Source organism: Pelodiscus sinensis, chromosome 1 (assembly GCF_049634645.1).
Source record: "Pelodiscus sinensis isolate JC-2024 chromosome 1, ASM4963464v1, whole genome shotgun sequence".
NCBI lineage: Eukaryota > Metazoa > Chordata > Testudines > Trionychidae > Pelodiscus > Pelodiscus sinensis.
Genome location: NC_134711.1, coordinates 218,562,444 through 218,587,019, shown reverse-complemented (window position 1 = coordinate 218,587,019; position 24,576 = coordinate 218,562,444). Strand labels below are relative to the sequence as shown.

Sequence of the window (24,576 nt, the reverse complement as noted above, 5' to 3'; positions counted from 1 at the left end):
AAACTTCTGATAATCTGGAGCCTTTAGGACCCCGGGGGGTGCCGGATTATCAGATATGCCGGACTATCGGAAGGGGGGGCTATGGAGGGGTCTGGGGTGGAGTGGCGGGGATGCACCCCTCGGCGCTGCGGGACCAACCCAGCAGCACCCCATCTGCTCTGCCCCAGACTTCCCCAAGTCAGCTGCTGCTGAACTGACCAGTGGCTGACTCCGGGAAGTCCAGGGCAGAGCAGATGGGGTGCTCTGCTCCGGGCTTCCCGGAGTCAGCCGCTGATTAGTTTCAGTAGCGGCTGACTTGGGAAAGTCTGGGGCAGAGCAGCTGGGGTGCTGCCGGGTTGGTCCCGCAGCACGAAGGAGCGGCGCTACGGGACCAACCTGTCAGCACCCTAGCTTCTCTGCCCCAGACTTTCCCAAGTCAGCCGCTGGTCAGTTTCAGCAGCGGCTGAATCGAGGAAGCCAGGGGCAGAGCAGCTCCAATTGTCCAGCTGCCCGGAGCACTTCCAGGTTCCAGATGGTGCCGGACCATCAGGAGTGCCGGACCATTGGATGCCGGACCACTGGAGTTTTACTGTACATAGTCCTCCAAAAAAGCTGCATCACCAACAAAAAAAAATCAATAAAAGTAAGATTGTAGTCCAAGCATGAAAAATGAATGATATTTTTTAACATAATTTCAGTAGTGTACATGCTTTGAAGTACTCTAAAAAATGTAACTTTTTGGAGAGCTTGTCATTACACATTTGAAAATAAAGCACTGATTTGTTTTTATTGGCGTTCATCTTTAACTATGGCATGCTAATTAGATCAATTAAAGCAAATGTCAATTTAGCTAATTCAAAAATGCTTCCCAACATGATTGTTTTACCAGGTTAGGTAAAATGTTGCAGTACTCCTGCAAAAAGCATGTAGGTTAAGTCTCCACATCTAAAAGAGTTATTTTCAAGGGCACAAATCAAACCTCTGATTGAGTAGAATAGAACATATAATATAGAGGCCCTTTCCTATCAAATGAATGTCCTCAGCACTAGTTGAAGTTAGCTGGTTGTGAAGAACCTCAGCAACTCACAGAAGGAACTCAGTCCCTTGCACAATTCAGCCTTACACCAGAAATCTAATTAATTTCACAGCTTTCAGCTCATCACATAAAAGGCATCAAAAGGTTCAAAGGCTACAAAGACCAGGACCACCATAAATCACTATATAGGAGAAAATACTAAACCCATAACATTTATACTGTAATAATTTAAAATTCAAGCTTTGTAAAATATGAAAAATAGCTGAAATTTTAAATTCATACAAATAATGTTAGCTATATATTTAATAATCTACAAGACACACAGTATTATATGTATATATGTGTGTGTGTAATGTATACACATAATTGTGTACTGTATGTACGCAAATATAGTGTGTATCTTGTGTGTAGACATACACATGCACTATACACACTATATATATTTCAGTACACAACATACTGAATGTTTCTGAAAAGTAAACCGAGGATTACTCTTCCGCTATAATCCAAGATGAAAAGTCTGGATGTGCATTTAGTGTATTGTAATAGTTGCACCAGATCCATATATTGACCATGATCATTCTTTCAAAAATACCTAAGTGACTTTGAAGCCTAAGTCTCTTTGAAAGCCAATATAATCCTGAGACACTTTAGAAAATTTTATCCCATGAATTTGATTTGACTAATTTCATTTTCAGATAATAAACATGAAATTATTATATACGTGTATATATAGTATATTTATTTTTTCCTAGAACCCCTAATATTGACAAGTTAGCTAAAGGAGGAGTGACATTTACTCAGCATATAGCAGCATCTCCACTGTGTACCCCAAGCAGAGCAGCTTTTTTGACAGGCCGATATTCCATCAGATCAGGTAAAATTCATTAATATTCATTTATGTATAATGATATTGCCTTTTACGGGAACTATTTTGCATTTTTTGCCTTCTGCCCTGGTCCTGGTTGGATGTGTTTTAATTGTCACTGGATACTCAATCAAGTGTCCAGTGAAGCTGTGAGCTTGGCAAAAGAGAGTGCAGAATCTTCACCACAAAGCATATTCCTGTCTCATCCTCCTCTTCTCCTTCATTTTAAGAATCATGCATCCTCCTGCAACTTTGACTTTGGAAGCTTTTGCTTGTTATTGACTTCAGTGGGCTTTTTTTCTGAGACTCTGGGTGGCTCACTATGGCACCACATAACATTCTCAAATGTGGTTTATAGCAAGGACTGTTATATTAATCAGATTCCTTGTTCATTAGTGATAACACATTTCCTGTTCTTGCTTCTGAGAATGAAAGCAAAGTATATCTCAGGGTCCTGCTTAATAAGTGTATGTTCATTTCAATCAAGTAACAAGCTGCAGCTGCAGCAGTCAGTGTGATCTTCTGGGTTCACTCATAGTTTCTGTTATAAAGGAAGTTAATATGTGTTTATTACCAATAGCACCTACTATGTTTAAATTTGCACACAGCTCTCCATTGTGACCCTAGTTTTCATGTCTTTGTGTCGTTCTGAATAATTCATTCATTTGAGCTGAAAGTTGCATTGATTGCCCTGCCCTGAGTCTTCTTTAATATCTTCGTGTCAATGAAAAGGTAAACATTCTTCTTTGTTAAATTTATAAAGGCTGTTCAATGGGCATTAATTGAAGATACCACTGGAGACAGAGAACTAATACCAAAGGACCTTCAGATATCAGAAGCATGTTCAGAAAATAACAAAATGAGATTCAACTTGCAATAATTTACACAAAAACATCTGAAGGAAAGTAACCCAAAACCAGATATTTGTTGATTGTAGGTGTGAAACTGAGGGATACATTGGAAGTCAGGTTGAGATTGTTTTGATGAGTTAGTCCAACATGGCTTTTCCATTTCTTGCTGCTGCAATTACATACATATGGTGGGATCCATATTAGGGGTCCGGAGCACATGACTTACAAGGAAAGGCTGTGGGATTTGGGCTTATTTAGTCTACAATAGAGAAAAAGAAGAGTGAGGGGGATTTGGTAGCAGCCTTCAACAACCAGAAGGGGAATTCCAAAGAGGATGGAGAAAGGCTGTTCTCAGTGATCACAGAATGAGGAAAAATGGTCTCAAGTTGCAGTGGGGGAGGTGTAGATGGTACTGGGTCCTGCCAGTTAGATGTTAGGAAAAACTATTTTACTAGGAGAGCAGTGAAGTACTGGAATAGGTTATCTAGGGAAGGGGTAGACTCTCCACCCCTAGAGGTTTTTAAGTCCTGACTTGACAAAGCCCTGGCTGGGATGATTTAGTTGGGTTTGGTCTTGCTTTTAGCAGTGGGTTGGACTTGATGATCTCCTGAGGTCTCTTCCAACTCTATGATTCTATGATCAATGAAGGGATTTCAGCATTGCAACACTGAACATTGTGGCACCTAATGTCTTGGTGCCTAGAAAAATCACAGGAACTACACTATGGTCCACCAAACTGAGATGCCTAGGATCCCTATACAATGAATGGGAAGAGATAAGCTCTTAAGAATATGATTCACAGAAACCAGCACGCTGGGTGAGGACTTGCCTAAATTAGCCAATGGGAGTTGCTGACCAGATGGATGTATGCTCAGAGATCGGTGCCTAAGTCCAGGCTGAAGAAAAGACACCTTCCTGTTTGAATGTTTGTTCATATCAATTCCAGTCAGGTGCGTGCATTGCCGCATACACGGTTGTCAGAAACTTTTCCCCTTAACAGTTCCCCCTGGATCAGCAAGAATGCGCCATGGAGTGATGCCTTCATGGCACTCAATGTATGGCCCTGCCTGTCCAATCCAACCCCCCTTCAATTCCTTCTTACCATCCACAGTGGCCATTAGAACTGCATTTCACTTGCTAAGCAAGTAATCCTTTAGCTCAGTTACTCCCTCTGTTTGTTTATTTTTCTCTAGTTCTAATGTAATTATAGTTGTAGTTGCTTGTTATCCAGTGTGTGCTGGATCCTTTCCATCCCCCTTACCTCCTTTGGGGCTCTGGGGCATGCCACAAGCGCAAGGCTTTGAAAGTGTGCAGTATGTGCCAAAAGCCTATGTTCATTAATGACCTCCATGACTCCTGTCTGAAATGTCTTGGAGAATCACATCAGCTGTTCATAGTGGTGGCAGGCTGGACTCTTCGCAACACATCTCTTGCAGGGTCACAGACTGCATCTGTACCTGCTATGATCTGGCCATGGTGTCAGTTCTGGCAATTACAGCCCATTCAACAAGGGTACAAGCCTTGTCAAATGCCTTCCTGGCCCAATTATGTATCCAAGAGATCTGCAGATCCAAGAGTGGCAGCCTGATCTTTGGTGCACATGTTCATTGCTCACTGTGCCATCATCTAGAGACGATGCAGCTGTTGACAAACGTTCTCCACTCTGCAATTCCTTACCTCTGGTCCCACCTCTGGGAGATAGCGTGGGAGTCACCTGATTGGAATCAACGTGAATGGGTACTCGAAGAAAAGACAATTAACTTCTTGTAACTGTTCTTTCAGTTGCATTGTTCACATCCATTCCTAGCCCCACACTTCTTCCCCTCTGTCAGAGTAGCCAGCAAGAAGGAACCAAAGAGGGAGGGAGGTTGAGTCAGCAGGGTCATGTATAGAGCACTATGAAGACACCACTCTAAGGGGCTCTTCAGCTGACCCAACAGGGTTTGCTAAGGGGAAAAAATCCTACCAATGTGCATGTGGTGCATGCACACCTGATTCAAATGAGTGTGAACAACACATCTGAAATAACAACATTTACGAGAAGGTGACTTGCTCTGCTTTGCAGTCCACAAATGGGAACCTACCTCCTGGAGTCAGATGGTTTAGACATCTTAGGTGCCTGCTTTGTTCCACACAAAACACAGATTGCGAGGGAGGTGAAGACAAGGAAGTGGTGGCAGTGAGAGTCAAAAAAGTGCTCCAATCATTAAGCCAGTGCTTAATTTGTGCCAGAGCTGAGCCCTGGTATCTCTGGGCTTGGCTGTTCAGTAGCCCCATCACCTCTGGGCTTGCTTCATGAGTTGTGAATGTAAAAAAAAAAAATTATTTGAGCCCTAGCACCTTTCATTCCAATTTAAGCACAGAGCTGAGCTATGGGATACTCTGATATAGAAGGAATTTAACCCAGGTCTCCTGAATCCCACACGAGTATGCTAATGACTGGAATTTTCCCTTGCAACAAACCCTGTTGCCAACTTTGTCCACATATTTGCTCTGGTGACACTATCACTGGACCTAACCATGTCAGTTACAAGCTCAAGAACACATATTCCTGTTCATCCAGAAATATAAATTTATGCCATCATGTGCCAACAGTGTCCTTCTGCTATGTATATGGGACAAACTTCTCAGACAGTTCGCCAAAGAATTAATGCCCGCAAATCAGACATCTTCACAAGGATAAACCAGTTTCTTTTCATTTCAACCAATCTGGGCGTAGTCTTAACGATCTTACTAACATGTATCTTGCTTCAAAGAAACTTTAACACCAGACTACAAAGGGAAACCTCAGAACTGTCATTCATGCTTAAATTTGACACTTTATGAATGGGCCTTAACAAAGATGCTAATTACCTTGCCCATTACAAAGATAGCGTCCCCAATTATCACCCCTAGTATCATTATCTCTCAGGGTATGTCTACACTACAAAGTTAGTTCAAACTAACAGACGTTAGTTTGAACTAACTTTCATAGGCGCTACACTAGCTCTCCGTTAGTTCGAATTTAATTCGAACTAACGGAGTGCTTAGTTCGAACTAGGAAAACCTCATTTTACGAGGATTGAGCCTAGTTCGAACTAGCTAGTTCAAATTAAGGGGTGTGTAGCTCCTTAATTCGAACTAGTGGGAGGCTAGCCCTCCCCAGCTTTCCCTGGTGGCCACTCTGGCCAACACCAGGGAAACTCTTCTGCCCCCCTCCCGGCCCCGGACCCCTTAAAGGGGCACGGGCTGGCTACGGTGCCCGTGCCAGGTGCAAGCCTGCCAGCACCCAGCCAGCAGACTCTGCACCTGGCACGGATCGAGCCACCCACCCGATGCCTCCCAGCCCTCCCTCTCTTCCTGGGACCAGGCTGGCGGCTTCCGGGAGCTTGCCCGGGACCGCAAGAGGCGGGCACCCGCCTGGGCTAGTGCAGACATCGTGGACCTCGTCCACGATCTCCGCACTAGGCACAGGAAAGTGGCCGTCTAGGGCAGGAGAACTGCCAGCCTGGCCACCCAGGAGCAGGTTGGCAAGAAAATCAAGGGGGACCATGAGACCCCCGACCCTGAGCCCTGAGCTTACAATGGCCGTCCTGGGTCAGACCAAAGGTCCATCTAGCCCAGTAGCCTGTCTGCCGACAGCAGCCAACCCTAGGGACCCTGGAGGGGATGGACTGAAGACAGTGACCAAGCCATTTGTCTCGTGCCATCCCTCTCCAGCCTTCCACAAACTTTGGGCAGGGACACCACTCCTACCCCCTGGCTAATATCACTCCATGGACCCAGCATCTCACTTCCCTTTAAACTCTGTTCTAGTTGTAGCCTTCACAGCCTCCTGCAGCAAGGAGTTCCACAGGTTGACTCTTTGCTTTGTGAAGAACAACTTTCTGTTACTAGTTTGAAGCCTGCTACCCATTCCTTTCCTTTGGTGTCCTCTAGTCCTTCTTTATGGGAACTAATGAAGAACTTTTCTGTATGCACCCTCTCCACGCCACTCATGCTTTTAGAGACCTCTATCCTGCCTCCCCTCTGTCTCCTCTTTTCTAAGCTGAGAAGTCCCAGTCTCTTTAGCCTCTCTTCATATGGGACCTGTTCCCAACCCCTGATCATTTTAGTTGCCCTCCCCTCTCCCAGCCTCTCTCTTCTCCTCTCCCACCTCCTTTTCCCAGTCTCCCCCAGTTTTGTTCAATAAAGACAGATTCCATTTTGGAAGACATGTTATCTTTATTTTGTACATCAAGAAGAGGGGCTAGGGAAGGGTAAGTGGAAGGAGGTGAGGGAGGAATGGGGCACGAGCCCCCGATGGGGAGGACTGGGCTGGCTCTGTGGGCCTTTGGGGGTGGAAGCTCTCCTGCAGCCCCCCAATTGCCCCCTCTCCCCAGATGGCAGCCTGCGGCAAGTGCAGCCGGGCTGATGGCCGAGTGGTGTGATGTGCCCAGTGTGGGTAGTTCGGGCAATCCAAGCCAGGACTGCTTTGCAAGCGGGGCACCCCGAGAACTGTCTGTCCGGGGTGGGGGTCGGTTCCCTTTAAGCACAGCCCTCGGCTAGCCTGAGAAAGCATCTCCACGCTCTAAGTTCTTCTCTGATGCCCTGCCAGCACTGCTTCCGGCCATCCTTAAGCCCGGTTCAGGGTCCACTTAATGTGGGCATGCTAGTTCGAATTTGCAAAACACTAATTCGAACTAGTTTTTTAGTCTGGATCCATTAGTTCGAATTAGCTTAGTTCGAATTAACTAATTCGAACTAAGTTAGTTCGAATTACCATTGTAGTGTAGACATACCCGCAGATACTTGCCCTCCCCCTCACCTTCCTTCTGTTCTAAATCTGATTTGTCAGTTTTATAATGTGTTCACTTTTTTCCATTGTATTCCTTTGGTATATATGGTCATGCCAATTGTCTTCCAGAATTTGATCTGAGGAAGTGGGTCTGGCCCACGAAAACTCATCACCTAATAAACCATCTAGTTAGTCTTTAAAGTGCTGCACAGTCCTTTCTTTTGTTTCAGCAAGATCAGACTAACACAGCTACATCTCTATTACTAATGACTGGACTGAAAGTTATAGGGTAGGCATCAACTCTTCTTCCTCCTGGACTTTGAATGACACCCAATTTGGTAGAAATGGCGAAGAGTCCTGTGGCACCTTATAGACTAACTGAAGTATAGGAGCATAAGCTTTCGTGGGCAAAGACCCACTTGCCCACGAAAGCTTATGCTCCTACACTTGTTAGTCTATAAGGTGCCACAGGACTCCTCGCCGCTTTTGCAGATTCAGACTAACACGGCTACCCCTCTGATACTTGACACCAATTTGGTAGAGACACTCTAAGCACACTACAGGGTTGGGCCAAGAATACAATTTAGGCAGCTGAATGCCTGCCTTTCCCTGGTTGCAGAATCCCTCTGGGACTTAGGCAGGAGATAGTCATCTGGATGCCTAAAGTGAGGCAGCAGTGAGCATGCTCAAAGGCAGAAATGTAAACACTTGGGGAACTTCTGCTCTGCAAAATTAGTGGATTTGGATATTTACAGAGCTGAGAGAGTTTTGCAGATGTAAGGGGAGTCAAAACTGGGATCTCATTGTTAGTACCTTGCTCTGAGGATTCCAGATTTACACGTCAGAAATGTCAATTAACCAACCCTCAAAACATCCCTATGAAATAGATAGTATCACATAGGTTTACAGGTGGATAAGATGAGGGAAAGATATATTGAGTGATTTGCCCAAATTCATAGAAGGAGTTATTTCTGGAAGTAGAACATCAGAATGCTCACTACTGTCACTCACAGCTAATCGCTACCTTATGATTCTTGAGTCTTAAGAAATATTAAATCAGACAACCCCAAATTTTGTTTTCATAAGCACAGATAGGTCATAGTAATGACTATAAAAGTTATCTGTCTGTTTGGCAGGGCCCACAGTAAATTGAGATTTTTCTCTATCTCTATTTCTCAGTTTTGTATAAAAGTGAAGAAATGACCCGATTCAGCTAAAATAGACAATTGTCTGACAGTTGCTGCCATAGCTGCTGATGGAAAAATGCCGTTCTAGTGACATCTTTTAATAAAATATATAGAAGTGACAAATAAAAATTGTTTCTCCTTATTATGCTGTTCACACTTACTTTTATTTTATTTAGGAATGGCTGCATTTTCAAACATTGGTGTCTTCTTAGTTTCTGCCTCTTCTGGTGGACTTCCCACTGAAGAAATAACATTTGCGAAACTTTTGAAGCAGAAAGGTTATTCTACAGCTCTTATAGGTATAGCTATTGATATATGTATGGTTATATTTCTTACATAATAGCATATGTTTTATTATTTATTATGTTTTATTATTCATTTAAATAAAAAGTGTATCTTCTACATTGCAAGAAGCATTAAATCAGAGGCATAAAATTGTTTGTTTCCACATAGCAATGAGTTTACCCCGTAACTCTTTGTGGCTCACCAGAACTGACACATTCAGAGAAAAATTGTGCATATGTGAAGCACTAATAATTTAGATATGCCTTCTTATTCATCTATACTGACACAAGGCATAAGGTCTGAAACATGGGTCGAGGCCAAGGGTCCCTCTAAGGTGTGCACCTGTGAGGGCACGCAACAAGAATTTGATTCCTGTGCACCTTATTAGAAGAGCTGTGTAGAGGCTGCTCTGCTGTTCCGGGGTGGGACCACATTGTGGGCAACTGGCCCTATCTTTAACCCTTCCTCAGGGCTAGAGCTGCAGCCAAGGTGGGCCGTGTGGTGGCTGCTGAAGCTGGAGCCTAGGTACGGTACTAAAATGAGCACCATGGCCCTGGCCCAGGATCAGCTACATGGCAGCCCCGGCTCCAGTCCTGGCACATGGGGAAGCTACCTGCCATGAGGCCACCCCCCGTGTGTCAGGGCTGTAGCCAGGGCCGTGATGCTATTTATAGCACCACAGTCCTAGCCCAGAAGCCACCACACAGTCCAAACCCCAGCTGCTTCCAGGGCAAGACTGCATGGTGGGCAGCTATCCTGCATGCTGGGTCTGAAGCCAGGGCTGCCCATGGTACTAAAAAGAGCACCACAGGTGGCTCAGGCTCCAGTCCAGACATGCAATCCTGCTCTGAGAGCAACTGGGGTTGGGGTTGGGGCTGTGGCTGCCCGGCAGTTTTTGGGGCAGTTTCTGGGGCCACAGAACTAAAAATAGCACCTGAAAATTGGACAGCCACCCAGCTCCTGCCCCCCACAAATGGGACAGCTGCCTGCCATGTCAAAGGCAGAAGGTGAGGAAAAGGGTAGAGGGCGTCTAAGGGAAAGGTGGAGGTGAGGAGAGGAAGGGGCTTGTGCTGACAGGTGGGGGAGGGCAGGGCATGAGAAGAAAGGGATGACACCAATGGACTGGGTGGAGGAGAGAAATGCCATGGGGCCAAGAGGAGACAATGAGAGGAAAGGGCAGGAGGGGAGGAGAGGGGAGATAAGGTGTCAGTTGCGGTGGGAGAAGAGAGGGAACAGGGTGATGCTGGGAGAGGAAAGGGTAAGGGCAGAAGGGAGGACTGAGTGCTGGGAGAAGAGTGGAAAGGAGAGGTGGGGTATGAGGAAGGCAGGGGATGGAGCAAGTCATGTGTGTGGGCACAGAGGGACATGAGAACTGGAGCAGAGGATGGTGAGGGGATGGGCACTAGGGAGAAAGAGAGCAAGGAGAGCAGGGGCAGTGAGTGAAGGGGGAGGCTCCAGGAGGGTGCAGGGGGTAAGGAAAGGTGCAGGTGCCAGGGAGATTATGGGGTGAAGCAGACGGGCAGACACAGGGAGGGTGGGGAGGGAGAGGCACCAGAAGGCAGATGAGCGAGGCAGGGCAGGTGGGTAGAGGGAAGTATTAGGAGAGAGGATGGGGAAAGGTAGCTACAGATGATCAGAGTGGGGCTAGAGGAGTGGTGGACACAGGGGAAGGAAGGACTGGTACAGGGAACAGAGAGGATGGGAAGGGGGGCAGGTCCCAGGAGGGTTGAGGGGAATGAGAAGGGCAGGAACCAGGACAGCAGAGGACGGTGAGGGATAGGGGCAGCAGGCACTGGGGAGCATATGGGGTGACGGGAGGGTAGGGGACATGGCAGCAGAGGGGAAAAGGAGAGGTGAGTGCCAGGTAGCAGAAGGTGGATGAGATGGTGGGTGGGCTCCAGGGTGCAGAAGGTGTTGGGGGAGGGGCAGGTGTCAGGAGGGCAAGGAGGGGACTGCTAGGGGGAAGAGGTGGATGGAGGGCAGGGGCATGTGCCAGGGAGGCAAAGCAGAGGATGGGCAGGGACCCAGGAGAGCAGAAAGGGGGGGAGAATGGGAAGGGCAAAAAGGGAGGGGGAAGGCTAGGGGTGGGGGGAGGGAAAAGCAAGGAGGGGGCAGGAGCCTGGGAGGGGTGAAGGGGCAGGCCCCCGGGAATCTCTGTTGCTTTGGGGCCATGTGTGGGTGGTATGTTGCTAAGAGCAAGTCAGAACCAGTCCCCCACACACTGGCTGGGCAGCTCTACCTCAGGGACGCAGCTGGGACTCTCCATGCCGGCTGGCCCCATGGGCACCACCTGCCAGCAGGGCAAACCCCACAGCCAGCACCTTTCCCCTCCCCCTGCTGCACCGGGCCAGCCCCTCCCCCAGGGCACACACAATATGTTTGAGTTGGGAAGTGGAAGTTTGGGTGAGGGCATAAAAGCAAACCAATGGGCTGCTGATAATGAATCCAGTGCTGTGGGGACAGGACCATGGTATTAAAAATAGCAGCTGGGTCAGTGTGTTGGCTGTAGGGGCTAGGGATGGTGGTACTAAAGATAGCACTGTGGCTCCAGCTTCAGCCCGGCATATGGGGCAGTCTCCTACCACACAATCCCACCCTGGAAGCAGCGAACCACCCACTATGTGGCCCTTACTCCAGTTTCAGCCTTTCCTCAGGGCTGGAGCTGTAGCCAGGACCGTGTGGTGTCTGCCCAGCTGTTCTGGGAGCAGACCATGTGTGCCCATGCTGCTGGGAAATCTCTGGCTGTAAGGGCAAGCGTGTTCTGGTCTGGGAAGGAGCCCGAAGCAAGAAGCAAAGTGTATTGGTGAGTTACTGAGCCGGGTTTGTGAGAAGTTTGTGCTGGCAGGTGGGGCTCAGATGGGGGCAATGTTGGGGGATGGTGGCATGGACATCTTGGGAGGACTTTAAGTTTCTATGGGTTCTAGCCAGGGTCCAGACTGTGATTAAACGTCTGTGAGGTCATTCTAGGTGCCCCTCACTTGTGCGCCTACCACTGCTGCGCAATCCTGTAGCGTTTCTGAAAATCAAGGGACTAAACTATGTGTCGTTTGTTTCCTAGTGGTCCTGAAGTGAGATGAGCCACCCTCCACTTCATGGATCATTCAAACATCCCCTGCTCCTTTTAGCTTTTTTTGTGGAGATTTAATAGCACAGTAATAACTATAGAACAAAAATTAATTTAGGTTTTTTTTAACCTGATTAAATTCAAGTATCTTTGTAACTAGTGTTTATTTGAAACATTTGTGCTTATTGCATTCATAACACAAAATACAGACTTGTTCAATTGGAGGCTTTTTAACTAAGAACATGGTGTTAGTGTTCAGACAGCAGTTGTCTGTAGCTCAGAACCACCAAGGTAAATTGTTGAATAACGTATAGAAATGTTACCATGTATCTATATTAAATAAAATAGGACCACAAAAGTTCTTGCCCTACAAGAACCTTTATCAGTTCTTGTTTCTTTATATACAAAAAGGTAGAGAAAATAGTTTTCTTCTTCGAGTGATTGCTCATGTCCATTCCATGTAGATGTGCACATACTGTCTGCATGTATGCATCAACAGTTTTTCCCCTAAGGGTATATGGCTCCGTCTCCACAGCTGTTTGTGGCAATCATGGAACAGATGAAGATGCAGCTGGTCTCCGCACAGACGGTCGCTTCATGGATCACACTACTAAAGAGTGTTGGCCAGGGTGCCAGTCCCTCTCCTTACAGCCTTCTCTACTGCCTTTGTGGCTCAGGTCCGCATACTGGACATCTGTAAAGTTGCCACTTGTTCTTCAGTCCATACTTTTGCCAATCACTATGTATTGGCTCACCAGGCTAGGAAGGATACAGTTATGGATAGGGCTGTTCTCTGTTCCATGGAAGATTAAAACTCCGACCCCACCTCCTGGGGTTACTCCTTTGGAGTCACCTTCATGGAATGGACATCAGCAATCACTCAGAGAAGAAGAGACAGTTTCTTATCTTCGTAACTGTTGTTCTTTAAGATGTGTTGCTCACGTCCATTCCAAATCCCTCCTGCGTCCCCTTCTTCCAAATAGCCCAGTAAGATGGAACCCAGGAGGTGCAGGGTCAGCAGGAGTATGTATTAGCCGACATAGCAGCGCCACTCGAGGGGGCTCCTTTGCTGGTCCAACGAGTTACTGCTAGGGGAAAAACTTCCTATGACACATGCACACACCGCGCACACATCTACATGGAATGGACATGAGCAACACATCTTGAAGAACAACAGTTACAAAGGTAAGTAACTGTCTCTTCTCTGAATACTTTGAATGCCTTGTTAGAGGGAATAAAATGAAGGAGTTTCAGAACAGGCCTTAAATGTCCTTTGCTTTCTTGTCTGCTGGATTTTTTTTTTAATTAAAACTGCAAAAAATTCATTAAACCCATCCAACATGTGCTCAGCTTTACACAAATTCCTTTAATTACCTTTCCATACAAATACACAATTCGTTACTTTGAGAAAAAATAACTCTTGTAATTGAGTTGATCACTTGAAATAATACAGTCAAGTGCCCGTGCACTCTGGCATAAAGCAAGAAATATCATTTGTCACTTTTCTTATACATTATTTTTATTAATAAACATTCAAGATTTGAAGAATCTTATGAGTGAATCAGATCAGACAAAGGAAATGTGCACTTGATTGATCAGAGAGCTCTCTCTAGCTCTGATTTATTTGTCTTGTGTGCAGAACAAGCATTCAATGTAACTATTTTTTCTAATTTGACTATTTATCTGTAATAAAAAGAACATTCTAGAATTATACTGGATTGAATTTGCCTATGACTAAAATAAAATACAGCCCTGAGACACAATGTGAATGGGTAGAAATATCCAATAAGATGTTGTCTAGGTGTGCAATGGAGAGTGTATCCTACACAAGCCCTGAAAGGCCAAGTAACTAAGGGTATGTCTACACTACAAAGTTAATTTGAACTAACAGCCGTTAGTTCGAATTAACTTTCATAGTGTCTATACATGCAAACCGCTAGTTCGAACTTAATTTGAACTAGCGGAGCGCTTAATTCGAACTAGGTAAACCTCATTCTACGAGGACTAATGTCTAGTTTGAATTAAAGACGTTCGAATTAAGGGTTGTGTAGCCACTTAATTCGAACTAGTTGGAGGCTAGCCCTTCCCAACTTGCCCTGGTGGCCACTCTGGGCACAACCAGGGAAACTCTCCTGCCCCCCTCCCGGCCCTGGAGCCCTTAAAGGGGCACAGTCTGGCTACAGTGCTTGTGCCAGTTGCAAGCCTACCAGCACCCAGCCAGCAGACCCTGCACCTGGCACGAAATGAGCCAGCCACCCGCTGCCACCCAGCCCTCCGCCTCTTCCCAGGACCACGCTGGCGGCTTCCAGGAGCCTGCCTGGGGTTGTGAGAGGCGGGCGCCCGCCTGGTCTAGTGCGGAGATCGTGGACCTCATCGAGGTTTGGGGGGAGGCCTCCATGTGAACCCAGGAGCAGGTTTGCATGAAAATCAAGTTGATCCAGTGAGACCCCCGACCCTGAGCTTAGAACATAAGAATGGCCGTACTGGGTCAGACCAAAGGTCCATCTAGCCCAGTAGCCTGTCTGCCGACAGTGGCCAGAACCAAGTACCCCGGAGGGGATGGACCAAAGACAATGACCAAGCGATTTTTCTCGTGCCATCCTTCTTCAGCCTTCCACAAACAGAGGCCAGGGACACCATTCCTATCCCCTGGCTAATAGCACTCCATGGACCCAACCTGCTTGAATTTATCTAACTTCTCTTTAAACTCTGTTACAGTTCTAGCCTTCACAGCCTCCTGTGGAAAGGAGTTCCACAGGTTGACTATGTGCTGTATGAAGAAGAATTTTTGCTTATTAGTTTTAAACCGGCTGTCCATTCATTTCATTTGGTGTCCTCTAGTCCTTCTATTATGGGAACTAATGAAGAACTTTTCTTTATTCACCCTGTCCACACCACTCACGATTTTATAGACCTTTATCATATCTCCCTTCAGTCCCCTCTTTTCTAAGCTGAAAACTCCCAGTCTCTTTGGCCTCTTCATATGGGACCTGTTCCAAACCCCTAATCATTGTAGTTGCCCTTTTCTGAACCCTTTCCAAGGCCAAAATATCTTTTTTGAGGTGAGGAGACCACATCTCTACACAGTACTGAAGATATCGCGTACCATAGTTTTATACTTCCCCTCCTCCTTCTTCCCCTGGCTTCCCCCTTCCAGCTCCCTCCTCCCATGTTTCCCCCTCCCCTCTCCCACCTCCTTTTCCCAGTCTTCCCAGAGGTTAATCCCCACCCAGTTTTGTTAAATAAAGAGAGTTTCTATTTTTGAACACACGTGTCCTTTATTTTGTACATGAATGGGGGGCTAGGGAGTGGTAAGTGGAAGGAGGTGATGGAGGAATGGGGCACTAGCCCCCGGTAGGGAGGACTGGGGTGGCTCTGCGGGCTCCTCAGGGTGGAAGCTCTCCTGCAGGGCCTCCTGGATCCTGACAGCCCCCCAATTTATCCCCCCGGATGGCAGCTTGCGGCAAGTGCAGCTGGGCTGATGGCCGAGTGCTGTGATGTGCCGAGTGTGGGCACTCAGGGGCACTCCAAGACAGGACTGCTTTGCTGTCCCTTATCGAGGTAGACAAGCAAGCAGGGAACCCTGAGAACTGTCTGTCCGGGGTGGGGATCAGGTCCCTTTAAGCACAGCCCTCGGCTAGCCTGTGGCAGCAGCTCCACACTCTTAAGTCCTAACCTGATGTCCTGCTGGCACTGGTTCCAGCCAGCCTTAACTTCGGTTCAGGGTCCACTCAATGTGGACATGCTATTTTGAATTAGCAAAACGCTAATTTGAATTAGTTTTTAGGTCTAGGTGCACTAATTCGAATTAGCTTAGTTCGAATTAACTAATTCGAATTAAGTTAGTTCGAATTAGTGCTGTAGTGTAGACATATCCATAGTTCCCTGAAAGGAGAGCCAGATTTATTTGAGGAGGAAGCCCAGCTGGAGTAGGGTCTGGGAGAGGGCTATAAACTGGAATTTAGCTACTAAATTTTTTTCCGTATTAGTTTTCTTTTTATTTGACTTCATATTAAATAAACATTTAAAGTCATGCACCTTCTTAATTATCCCTTGTTTTAGTATTCTTTCTTCTATAACATTTAAAAAAATATTTATAAGATATTTGTTAATAACTTGGGAGCCACAGTGGCACACATCTGAACAAGCACATATGACCTCAGTATTGGTTCATAAGACAAACTCAGCTCATGGATAGAAAATCTTAAGGGAAACAGTGGTCAAGGCCCCTTTGTGAAATGCTGTGTACAGACACAGAACAAATGAAGGCCCCAAAGAGCTCACAGTCTAAGTTTAAAATGTGACAAGTAGGTGCAATAAACTGACATGTAACGCAGAGTAACACTTGTCACTGCACACCAACTTCTTAACCATTGCTATTATGGTGACTACATAGCCAGTTCTAATATGGCTGAACAAATAGAGAGTGTTTAGGGTTGTTATAATAATTTACTGTTATGTCATGACCAGGATGAGGGGATGGATTACACCCTTAGCAAGTTCACAGATGACACTAAGCTAAGGGGAGAGGTACATATGCTGGAGGGCAGGGATAGGGTCCAGAGTGACTTAGACAGATTAGAGGATTGGGCCAAAGAAATCTGATGAGGTTCATTAAGGACAAGTGTAAAGTTCTGCACTTGGGACAGAAGAATCCCAAGCATTGTAACAAGCTGGGGACCAAATGGCTAAGTAGCAGTTCTGAAGAAAAGGACCTGGGGATGACAGTGGATGAGAAGCTGGATATGAGTCAACAGTATGCCTTTGTAGCCAAGAAGGCTAATGGCACATTAGGGTGCATTAGGAAGAACATTGCCAGCAGATCCAGAGAAGTGATTATTCTCCTTTATTCAGCTTTGGTGAGGCCACATCTAGAGTACTGTGTCCAGTTCTGGGCTCCCCACTACAGAAAGCATGTGGACTCATTGGAGAGGGTCCAGAGAAGGGTGACCAAAATGATTAGGGGGCTGGAGCGCATGACCGATGAGTAGAGACTGCGGGATTTGGGTTTGTTTAGTCTGCAGAAGAGAAGAGTGAGGGGGATTTGATAGAAGCCTTCAACTTCCAGAAGGGAGGTTCCAAAGAGGCTGGAGAAAGGCTGTTCACAGTAGTGACAGGTGGCAGAACAAGGAGCAATGGCCTCAAGTTACAGTGGGATGTAGGTTGGATATTAGAAAAAACTATTTCACTAGGAGGGTGGTGAAGCACTGGAATGGATTACCTAGGGAGGTGGTGGAATCTCCATCCCTAGAGGTTTTTAAGTCTCGTCTTCACAAAGCCCTGGCTTGGTTGGTCTTGTTGGGATAGGTCCTGGCTTGGGCAGGGGGCTGTACTTGATGACTTCCTGAGGTCTCTTCCAGCTCTATGATTCTATGATTGTGTTTACGTGTACTGCATTTAAATACTGTGATATATCTGCTTTCCTAACTTGGGAAGTAACTTCATATTGCTTATGTTGATGAGATTTCTGTGAACTGAGCGCAAATGAAGTCCTATTGTGATTTTTCATTTCAGTGTTTGTTATCTACAGGCCTGTCATTAACAGCATCATTTTCAAATGTGCCCACTAATCTAGAGTTTTTAAGGTTACTTGATATCATTTTGAGTTATAGATGCTTAGTACCTCTAAAAATGAAGCCTAAATGTATTCCAGCTTTTAAAGAAGTATACAAAAATAAATCCTTGTCAGATTCTTCAAAACAAGGTGGTATGTCCTGACAAATTCAGAACAGGAAAATGTCTGATGTGTTATTTAATACAGGCTGCACTGCAAATAAGGTAACACCACTATAATTCACAGAGAGAGTTACTATAACATTTTAACCAGTTTTATTCCCTGCAATTTCTGTACAATTTAAGGCATCCAACAATTCGTTTTTTCTGGTTGTAATAAGTAGCCCCATTTAGTGTAGCTTATTTTCTGGAGGCTGATTTACATAATGTTTAGTCTTCTTTACTACTTTCACTGTGACATGGCAATCTTCCATGTAGTCCCATAATCTCAAAGCATAATGAAGCCTTCAGAAAATCAAGAAGAGTCTTCAAACTAGGGAAAGAGCATATATAAATGAAAAAGGGAAATATTGTCAAATATTGTCAATTTTCACTGCCAACCTACCTTTCCCTGCCTGTTTATATTCTCATCCTGTCAGCTTGGCAGGTCAGGGAGACTTTGCTTCGTTCTCCCAACCATTTATTGTCACAACCTCCTCTAGTGATGTATTAATATCTCCGTGTTGCTTTGCACCAAAAAGTTGTATTACCATTCTTTTTAGGCCATTGGGTCTTATTCCCTTTCTCTTTGCTTTTCCTATTTTCTTGTATTTTTCTTTCCCCTGTCTTTCTTTTTTATGTTTGGTGCACAAATTCTCTTGACTTTTTAATCTATAAATACGTTTTCATATATATGTTTTTCTACCTTCTTTGTTGCCCTCCCAACCTACAGAAGGCAGCCTATACTACTTAGGTAGGAAATAACCCTTGGTCATTGCATACATCAGAGTTGTTTGTGGTCCCACTGAAGTCAGTACAGCTACCTAATGATCAAAGGATGTTGAACTGGTAAGCAGGCATCTGAGTCTATAACCACTTGCACGTTAACTGTCCCTTATATTTAGCTGCAGCAGGAAACAGGAGAGTAATGTTAAAGACTGTGTTCTTTTTTACCACAGCCAAAGAATGTGTTTTGTCTGCAGCGGACAGAAGGCATTCTTTAGTCCAGCTTCTTCCTCATTTCTCCTGTTTTTTGCCCAACATCTAATTAGTCTAGAGCCCTCAGTGGGGCTATCTCCAATGGTGGAAAAGTCCCATTTCTAAATTCAAATATTTTGACCTTCAAAGTGAGAACCTGTAAGATCTAGACATCCTATCTGGCTGGAGATTAGGTGACCTGCTGAGCCCACCCAATGAAGTTAGTAGTTTAGCATATTGGAATAGGCAAAGATCTTCTTAAGAACAAAACAATGTGAATCCATTGCCATATACACCTTCACAATTCATTCATCATACACATGTATTTATTTGAATGCATAAATAATAGCTGTAGGCATCTATCTGATCTGTTCAATGCCTGTCCCAAAGGTAAATCACACATAAAATCATAAAAAAGAACAGCCTGTTGATATACGCAACCGAGTTTCCTGCAAACTCTTTTCCCAACAATCTAATAAAAAAGAGGGGAAATGTGGACTTTGCCATGTGCCAGAAGGTTATGAAATGTGGGTTCTGTCTTGTCTGGATTAAGTTGTAACTTGACAGTTCTTAATCACAGTGGGAGTTCATATACACTGACTAATTTGTTACATTTAATAAAAGTTTTTTTATTAAAATTCCCTAAATTGTGCGTGCTGTTCAATTTGTAAGACGCTCCTTTAAAAGATAGGTATGCTATATTTGTTTTTGTAGCACTTTTCCATAACCTTCCTAATCACAAGCATTTTGAGACTGACACATTAAAATACAGATTATTTGTAAAAGGTTTGAAGATTAATTGTATATGTTTGATTATAAACCTATAATTTTACTTCATTTATCTCACTTTATAGAACATGCTGCTCAACTTGCTATCCATCTGGCTTTAAGATTATTTTCTGAACCCAAAGACAGTCATCAAAAATCAAAGAGAGTACATTGATGCAGTACTGTAATTTTATCAGTCTCACTTTTATTGGTTTGACTGAGTCTCTGGGAAATTGCAGATCAATCAAAGGAACTAGTAGCAAACTCTCTGGAGGGGGCTAGAAAACTAATAGCATAACAATGTGAGCTGGCTAGTGCCCTAGTGAATAGGAAGAGAAGAATTGTACAGTGCCACTTTTAGATAGAACTGAAATGCAGAGCTTCACAATTTCACTTTTAGGTCCATATGTCACTGTGACTATACCTAGAAATTCAGTACATTGGGCCATAGTGTGATTTTTGTACCTTCTTCTGTTCTCGTGCATGTATTGGTCCACAATAGTAGAGAACAAAGACATTTTGTCTGTAGAGAACTGTGTGCCTTTGGGGGTTAAGGTTGCTGGCTATCTTGATAGCAAAGGACATTGCTTGTGACATATTGAGTGTAGGAGTGATAAATACTTGCATTTTCACTGGAGGCAAGTCTGGTGAGCCATTTTTGTAATTGTCAGGCCCCGCAGGTATCAAATCCAGATTTCTGGAATCAATACACTCTAATGCTCCACTTGGCAAGTCACAGACTTCAGTTAGGCCCAGGATTCATGAAGACCAACTGGGACATAAGCTCTGTCCTAAACTTACAGGGGGAGATAAAAGGTTCCTGACCGGACTGTAACCTCTGTTTAAATCAGTGGAGGAACAGGAAGAATAACTGAGCTTCCCCTTGCCTAGCCCTGCTGGTCTGGTGTTTATCTGTTCCTGTTTTCTGACGTACACATATCCTGACTCTCGGTAACTGACTCTTGATCGCTACCTTCCGGTCTGTTTTTTTATTTTGATCTCCTGGTATTCCAGTCTGCCTGATTCCTTGTAATTGGCTCCTGGCCCTTTGACCCATGACTCATACTAATGCCCAAGCCACATCCTGGCCCTGATGCTAGTTTATCCTATGAGTTATAGCACATGCTCCTTGTATTGCTAGCCTAAGACTACCAGCTGGTGTGCAAAGAAAACTAGATCCTAGCCTTATCCTTACCTTGTCCTGTTTGGTGTTTGGGGGTGCTATGCTAGAAGGGTGAATAACAGAGCAGGTTGGAACACTTTTTGGCTAAATGTAATTTTGTCCGAAAAAATTGCTGTTTCCTTGAAAATGAAACATTTCACAGAGGCATTGATTTTGAGGAGAGTTCCATCTAGAAGGTTTGAGATTCAAGATTATCTGACCATTTTGACCAGAGAGAGAGAAGACCAGAATAGAAAAATAGCTGGTTTGAGACAATTTTATTTTGTGAAAATGTTCAAGAGCTTTATTGAACCTTGGAAAGAAAACAAATTTCAAAATCACAAAAATGATTATGAAATGGAATTGTCTTCTGAGAAGGTCTAATATGTTGTTGGGAATGGGAAAGACAGGATGAACATGCATCCCCATCTTAGGCTCATGAATTATCAACATCAGATACAGTCTTTCTTTGTGCAAGTTCAGAAGTTGTGTGATACAGAAAGAAGACAAAAGTTCCACCTATTTTCTGTTCTCATGTTCTGTGCCAGCACATCTCTCAGGGTATGTCTACACTACCCCGCTAGTTCGAACTAGCGGGGTAGTGTAGACATACCCTCAGAGAGTTGCTCCATCATGTCTTTATTGACAGATAACGTCAAATGGAAATGTCCCGGCCTATAATGCAGTATTCATCCCCATTCTTTTCTTATGGGAGCAAGACATGGGTGACATACCAAAGTCATCTTAAGCATGTGGAATTGTACCAGCAGTGCTACCTTCAATAGATTCTGTGATTCAGATGGGAAAACAATCACACCACTACCAGTGTTCTTTCTGAATCTGATAACACCAGTGTTGGGACAAAGATTATGTAACATCAACTTTCTTGGGCAGGTCATTGTGTATGGAGATCTGATACTCATCTTCGGAAGCAAGTCCTCTTTTTCTCAACTTAGTTATGGTAAGAAAACCTGTGGAAGACAGAGGAAATGTTACAAGGACTCCCTAAAAGTGTATCTTCAGAAGGGAGGCATTGCTCCCATGAACAGGGAAGAGTTGACTATCACTAAACTGTAATGGTGCCATATCATATATCAAGGCTTAGCTTGTTTAGAAGAGAATTGCCTTGTTTATGAGGCTGAGGAACAGCAGAGGACAAAGGAAACTATACGCATCCTGGCCAGCAATTGTGCTCTCTCTAAGCAATACCCGTCATAGGTTGAAAAACTCGTAGAGAAGGAAATGGACTCTTCAGGCATCTTAAGTCTCATCAATGACTTGTCTTTTTTGGCAGACATCATCCTCATATCGAGGGAAGGCCACTGATGCTTGTGAGGCGGTAATGCTGGAACCCTGCCTAGAATTATTTTCTAAAGTATTAAAAACTAGTTTCCATTTGAAGCTCTCTGTCAATAAAAAGTTTTAAATTACTTTTTAAACTTACAATGGTGTGAATTTACAGATCATTTTTGACAACTTCAAAATTGTCTTGTACTTGATCCTTGGGATAGGCTACTTAAAATGTTGTTATCTTATTCTGACAACTTTTAAATAATTAAAGTTACAAGGACTAAAAATGAGTCAAAGCATGCATTATCTGGGTCTAATGATTGATTTTGCTTCTGTTCAGTTATTTCAGTATAAGTCTGGAGATTTTGTTGATGATGATGATTACTAAAATGACACTTAGTTGTAGAGTAGAGGGAAAATGTGCTAGGCATTGCACAGACACACACCAAGGAATATTGCTTGTTCTGAAGAATTGTCTTTGTAAATAAAGGTTCTCATTTGGCGTGAATGGAATGTACACATAGTTCAGAGCAGCATAACTTAGAACAGAACCTGTCTTCTCTCTTCCTTTTATGACTAGTTCCCAAGCTTATGAAGAAAAAATTCTTTGTCACTTAAATGCAAAGTAAATAAATTTAAGGAATCTCTATGTATGGATTTTGTTGTTTGTTTTTTAAACAAGATCAGGAAAGGGAATCTTTCATGCAGATATAGTGACTGCATTTTAAAGGTTGTATGATCCCTTGTATAAAAAACTGAGCATATTTTAAACACCTAATTGTTTGGAACACCTCAAGTTACTGTGTTTTAGCAATACATTCAATAGATAATATTTACCCAATATATCACAATGGTTGCAACAAACCCACAAAGACTGTTTTTGAAAAACTGGTAGAGACTGTTCACCAGGAACTAATATAAATAAATATTTGCTTAAGGGGCCTTACCTACACATGATCAGAGGCTATATTTTCAAAGTTAACTGTTAGAGGTCTGTTGTTCTAAAGTAGCCTCTCACACCCACCTAATGGTCACTTAAGAAACTACAGATATGATGTTAAGACTTTGAGAATGAAGGTATAAACAAGGGATGGGAGAGCAGTAAGGATCCACATAATAAAGAGGGAAAAATGCTAGTTCAAAGGTGGCTGTTCCCCTTATTCGTTGGGGCACATGCTACAAATGAGGCTATTAAATGTTTGTATGTGCTTGTTTCCTTATAGGAAAGTGGCATCTTGGGCTGAGCTGTTACAGCAGGAATGACTTCTGTCACCATCCCCTCAACCATGGATTTGATTACTTCTATGGGCTCACCATGACCAATCTTAGAGATTGCAAACCAGGGGAAGGCAGTGTGTTTGTGGCAGGGATTCAACCATACCTAGCCACTCCACTTCAGCTCATTGGCATCCTCTTAATCTCTTTGGGGGTGCTGCATTATGTTGGCTTCCTCAGAATACCCCGTGGAGCAGTAGGATACTCCTTTTTAATACTTATACTTTTGCTTGGACTTTTGCTCATCTTCTTTTATACTTTTCGATATTTAAACTGCTTCTTGATGAGGAATCACCAGATTATCCAGCAGCCACTGTCCTACAAGAACCTTACTCAAAGATTGACTGAAGAAGCTGTACAGTTTATAGGAAGGTAGGTTGATCTAGTCATGTTAAAACTTCATGCCATCATTCTACTGTCATGTTGTTGCTTAAAATATATAAACTGGTGGATGAAGAAAACAGGGTCATGTAACACTGTCATTTTTCTCTAGATTTAACAGATTGCTAAGAATCTTATGTTTAATGAAAGTTAACTATTTAACAATTAGGTGTCTTAAGCTTTGCATATGCACCCAGGTACACATCTGGAAGAACCATCTTGCTGTCTTCCATAATCTTCAGTACTTTGTGAGAGAGGCATAGTTATTTTTCCCAATGCAAAATGCAGAGAGACAGATGTATGTTGCTCTTCTTAGCACGGCAATACATAATTCACTTAGGAGCCTAGGTCTCATTTTCATACGACTGACTTTCAGTGAGATTTTGACTCCAAAGTGCTGAAGGCCCAGATCCTCAAAGCTATTTGGTGCCTAATTCCCATTGATGTCAGTTATACTGTTTATATTTTCATGTTTAAAAATAACAAGGTATCATAAAAGACAACATTCCATTAAGCAATTAATGTAAGTTTGGGTTCTGTATTCTTCTTTATAAGTTCAGCGTGACTTAATACTGTGTAGGAAATTGTTTCCAGAATTGCTTATCTTTTGAAATGTTATTCAGAGTGTTTTCAGAATTTGAAAATGCCATGCTAGATAAATTATTGCCAGTGTAGTTATGTGATCCCTGAGTATGTTAAACTGGAAAAGTGTTTGTGTTCGATTTTTATATGCCCTTCGGTACATCTATTAAACCACACTTCAGTTGTCTACATTTTTAAGAGAAAATAGTGATTAGGGGTGCCTTGATTTTTGGGTGGCACATTCATAAATGTAAATGAAGTTGTATGATATTTCATACTAGTGTATAGAATGTCCAGAAAAAACAAATCCAGAACATCTGTTGGTCTAACTTGGCATAGCTTTATTGATTTAATTGGAGCTAAAGTGATAAATTGACGATTTGGTCCACAATTGTCAATATA

At 43.8% G+C, this 24,576-nt stretch overlaps 1 protein-coding gene across 5 annotated transcripts in view; it reads left to right on the top strand.

Annotated features, from left to right (window-relative positions):
• STS (steroid sulfatase) overlaps nucleotides 1-24,576 on the top strand; it is a 187,368-nt gene that overhangs the window by 34,203 nt on the left and 128,589 nt on the right. For 4 of the 5 annotated variants that reach the window (XM_075915349.1, XM_075915356.1, XM_075915363.1 and 1 more), the window contains 3 exons: nucleotides 1,771-1,892; nucleotides 8,854-8,976; nucleotides 23,160-23,583. In XM_075915349.1, the coding sequence (XP_075771464.1) occupies nucleotides 1,771-1,892; nucleotides 8,854-8,976; nucleotides 23,160-23,583 (669 nt within the window). The remainder of the gene's footprint in view (nucleotides 1-1,770; nucleotides 1,893-8,853; nucleotides 8,977-23,159; nucleotides 23,584-24,576) is intronic. The other variant, XM_075915380.1, reaches the window with a different exon arrangement.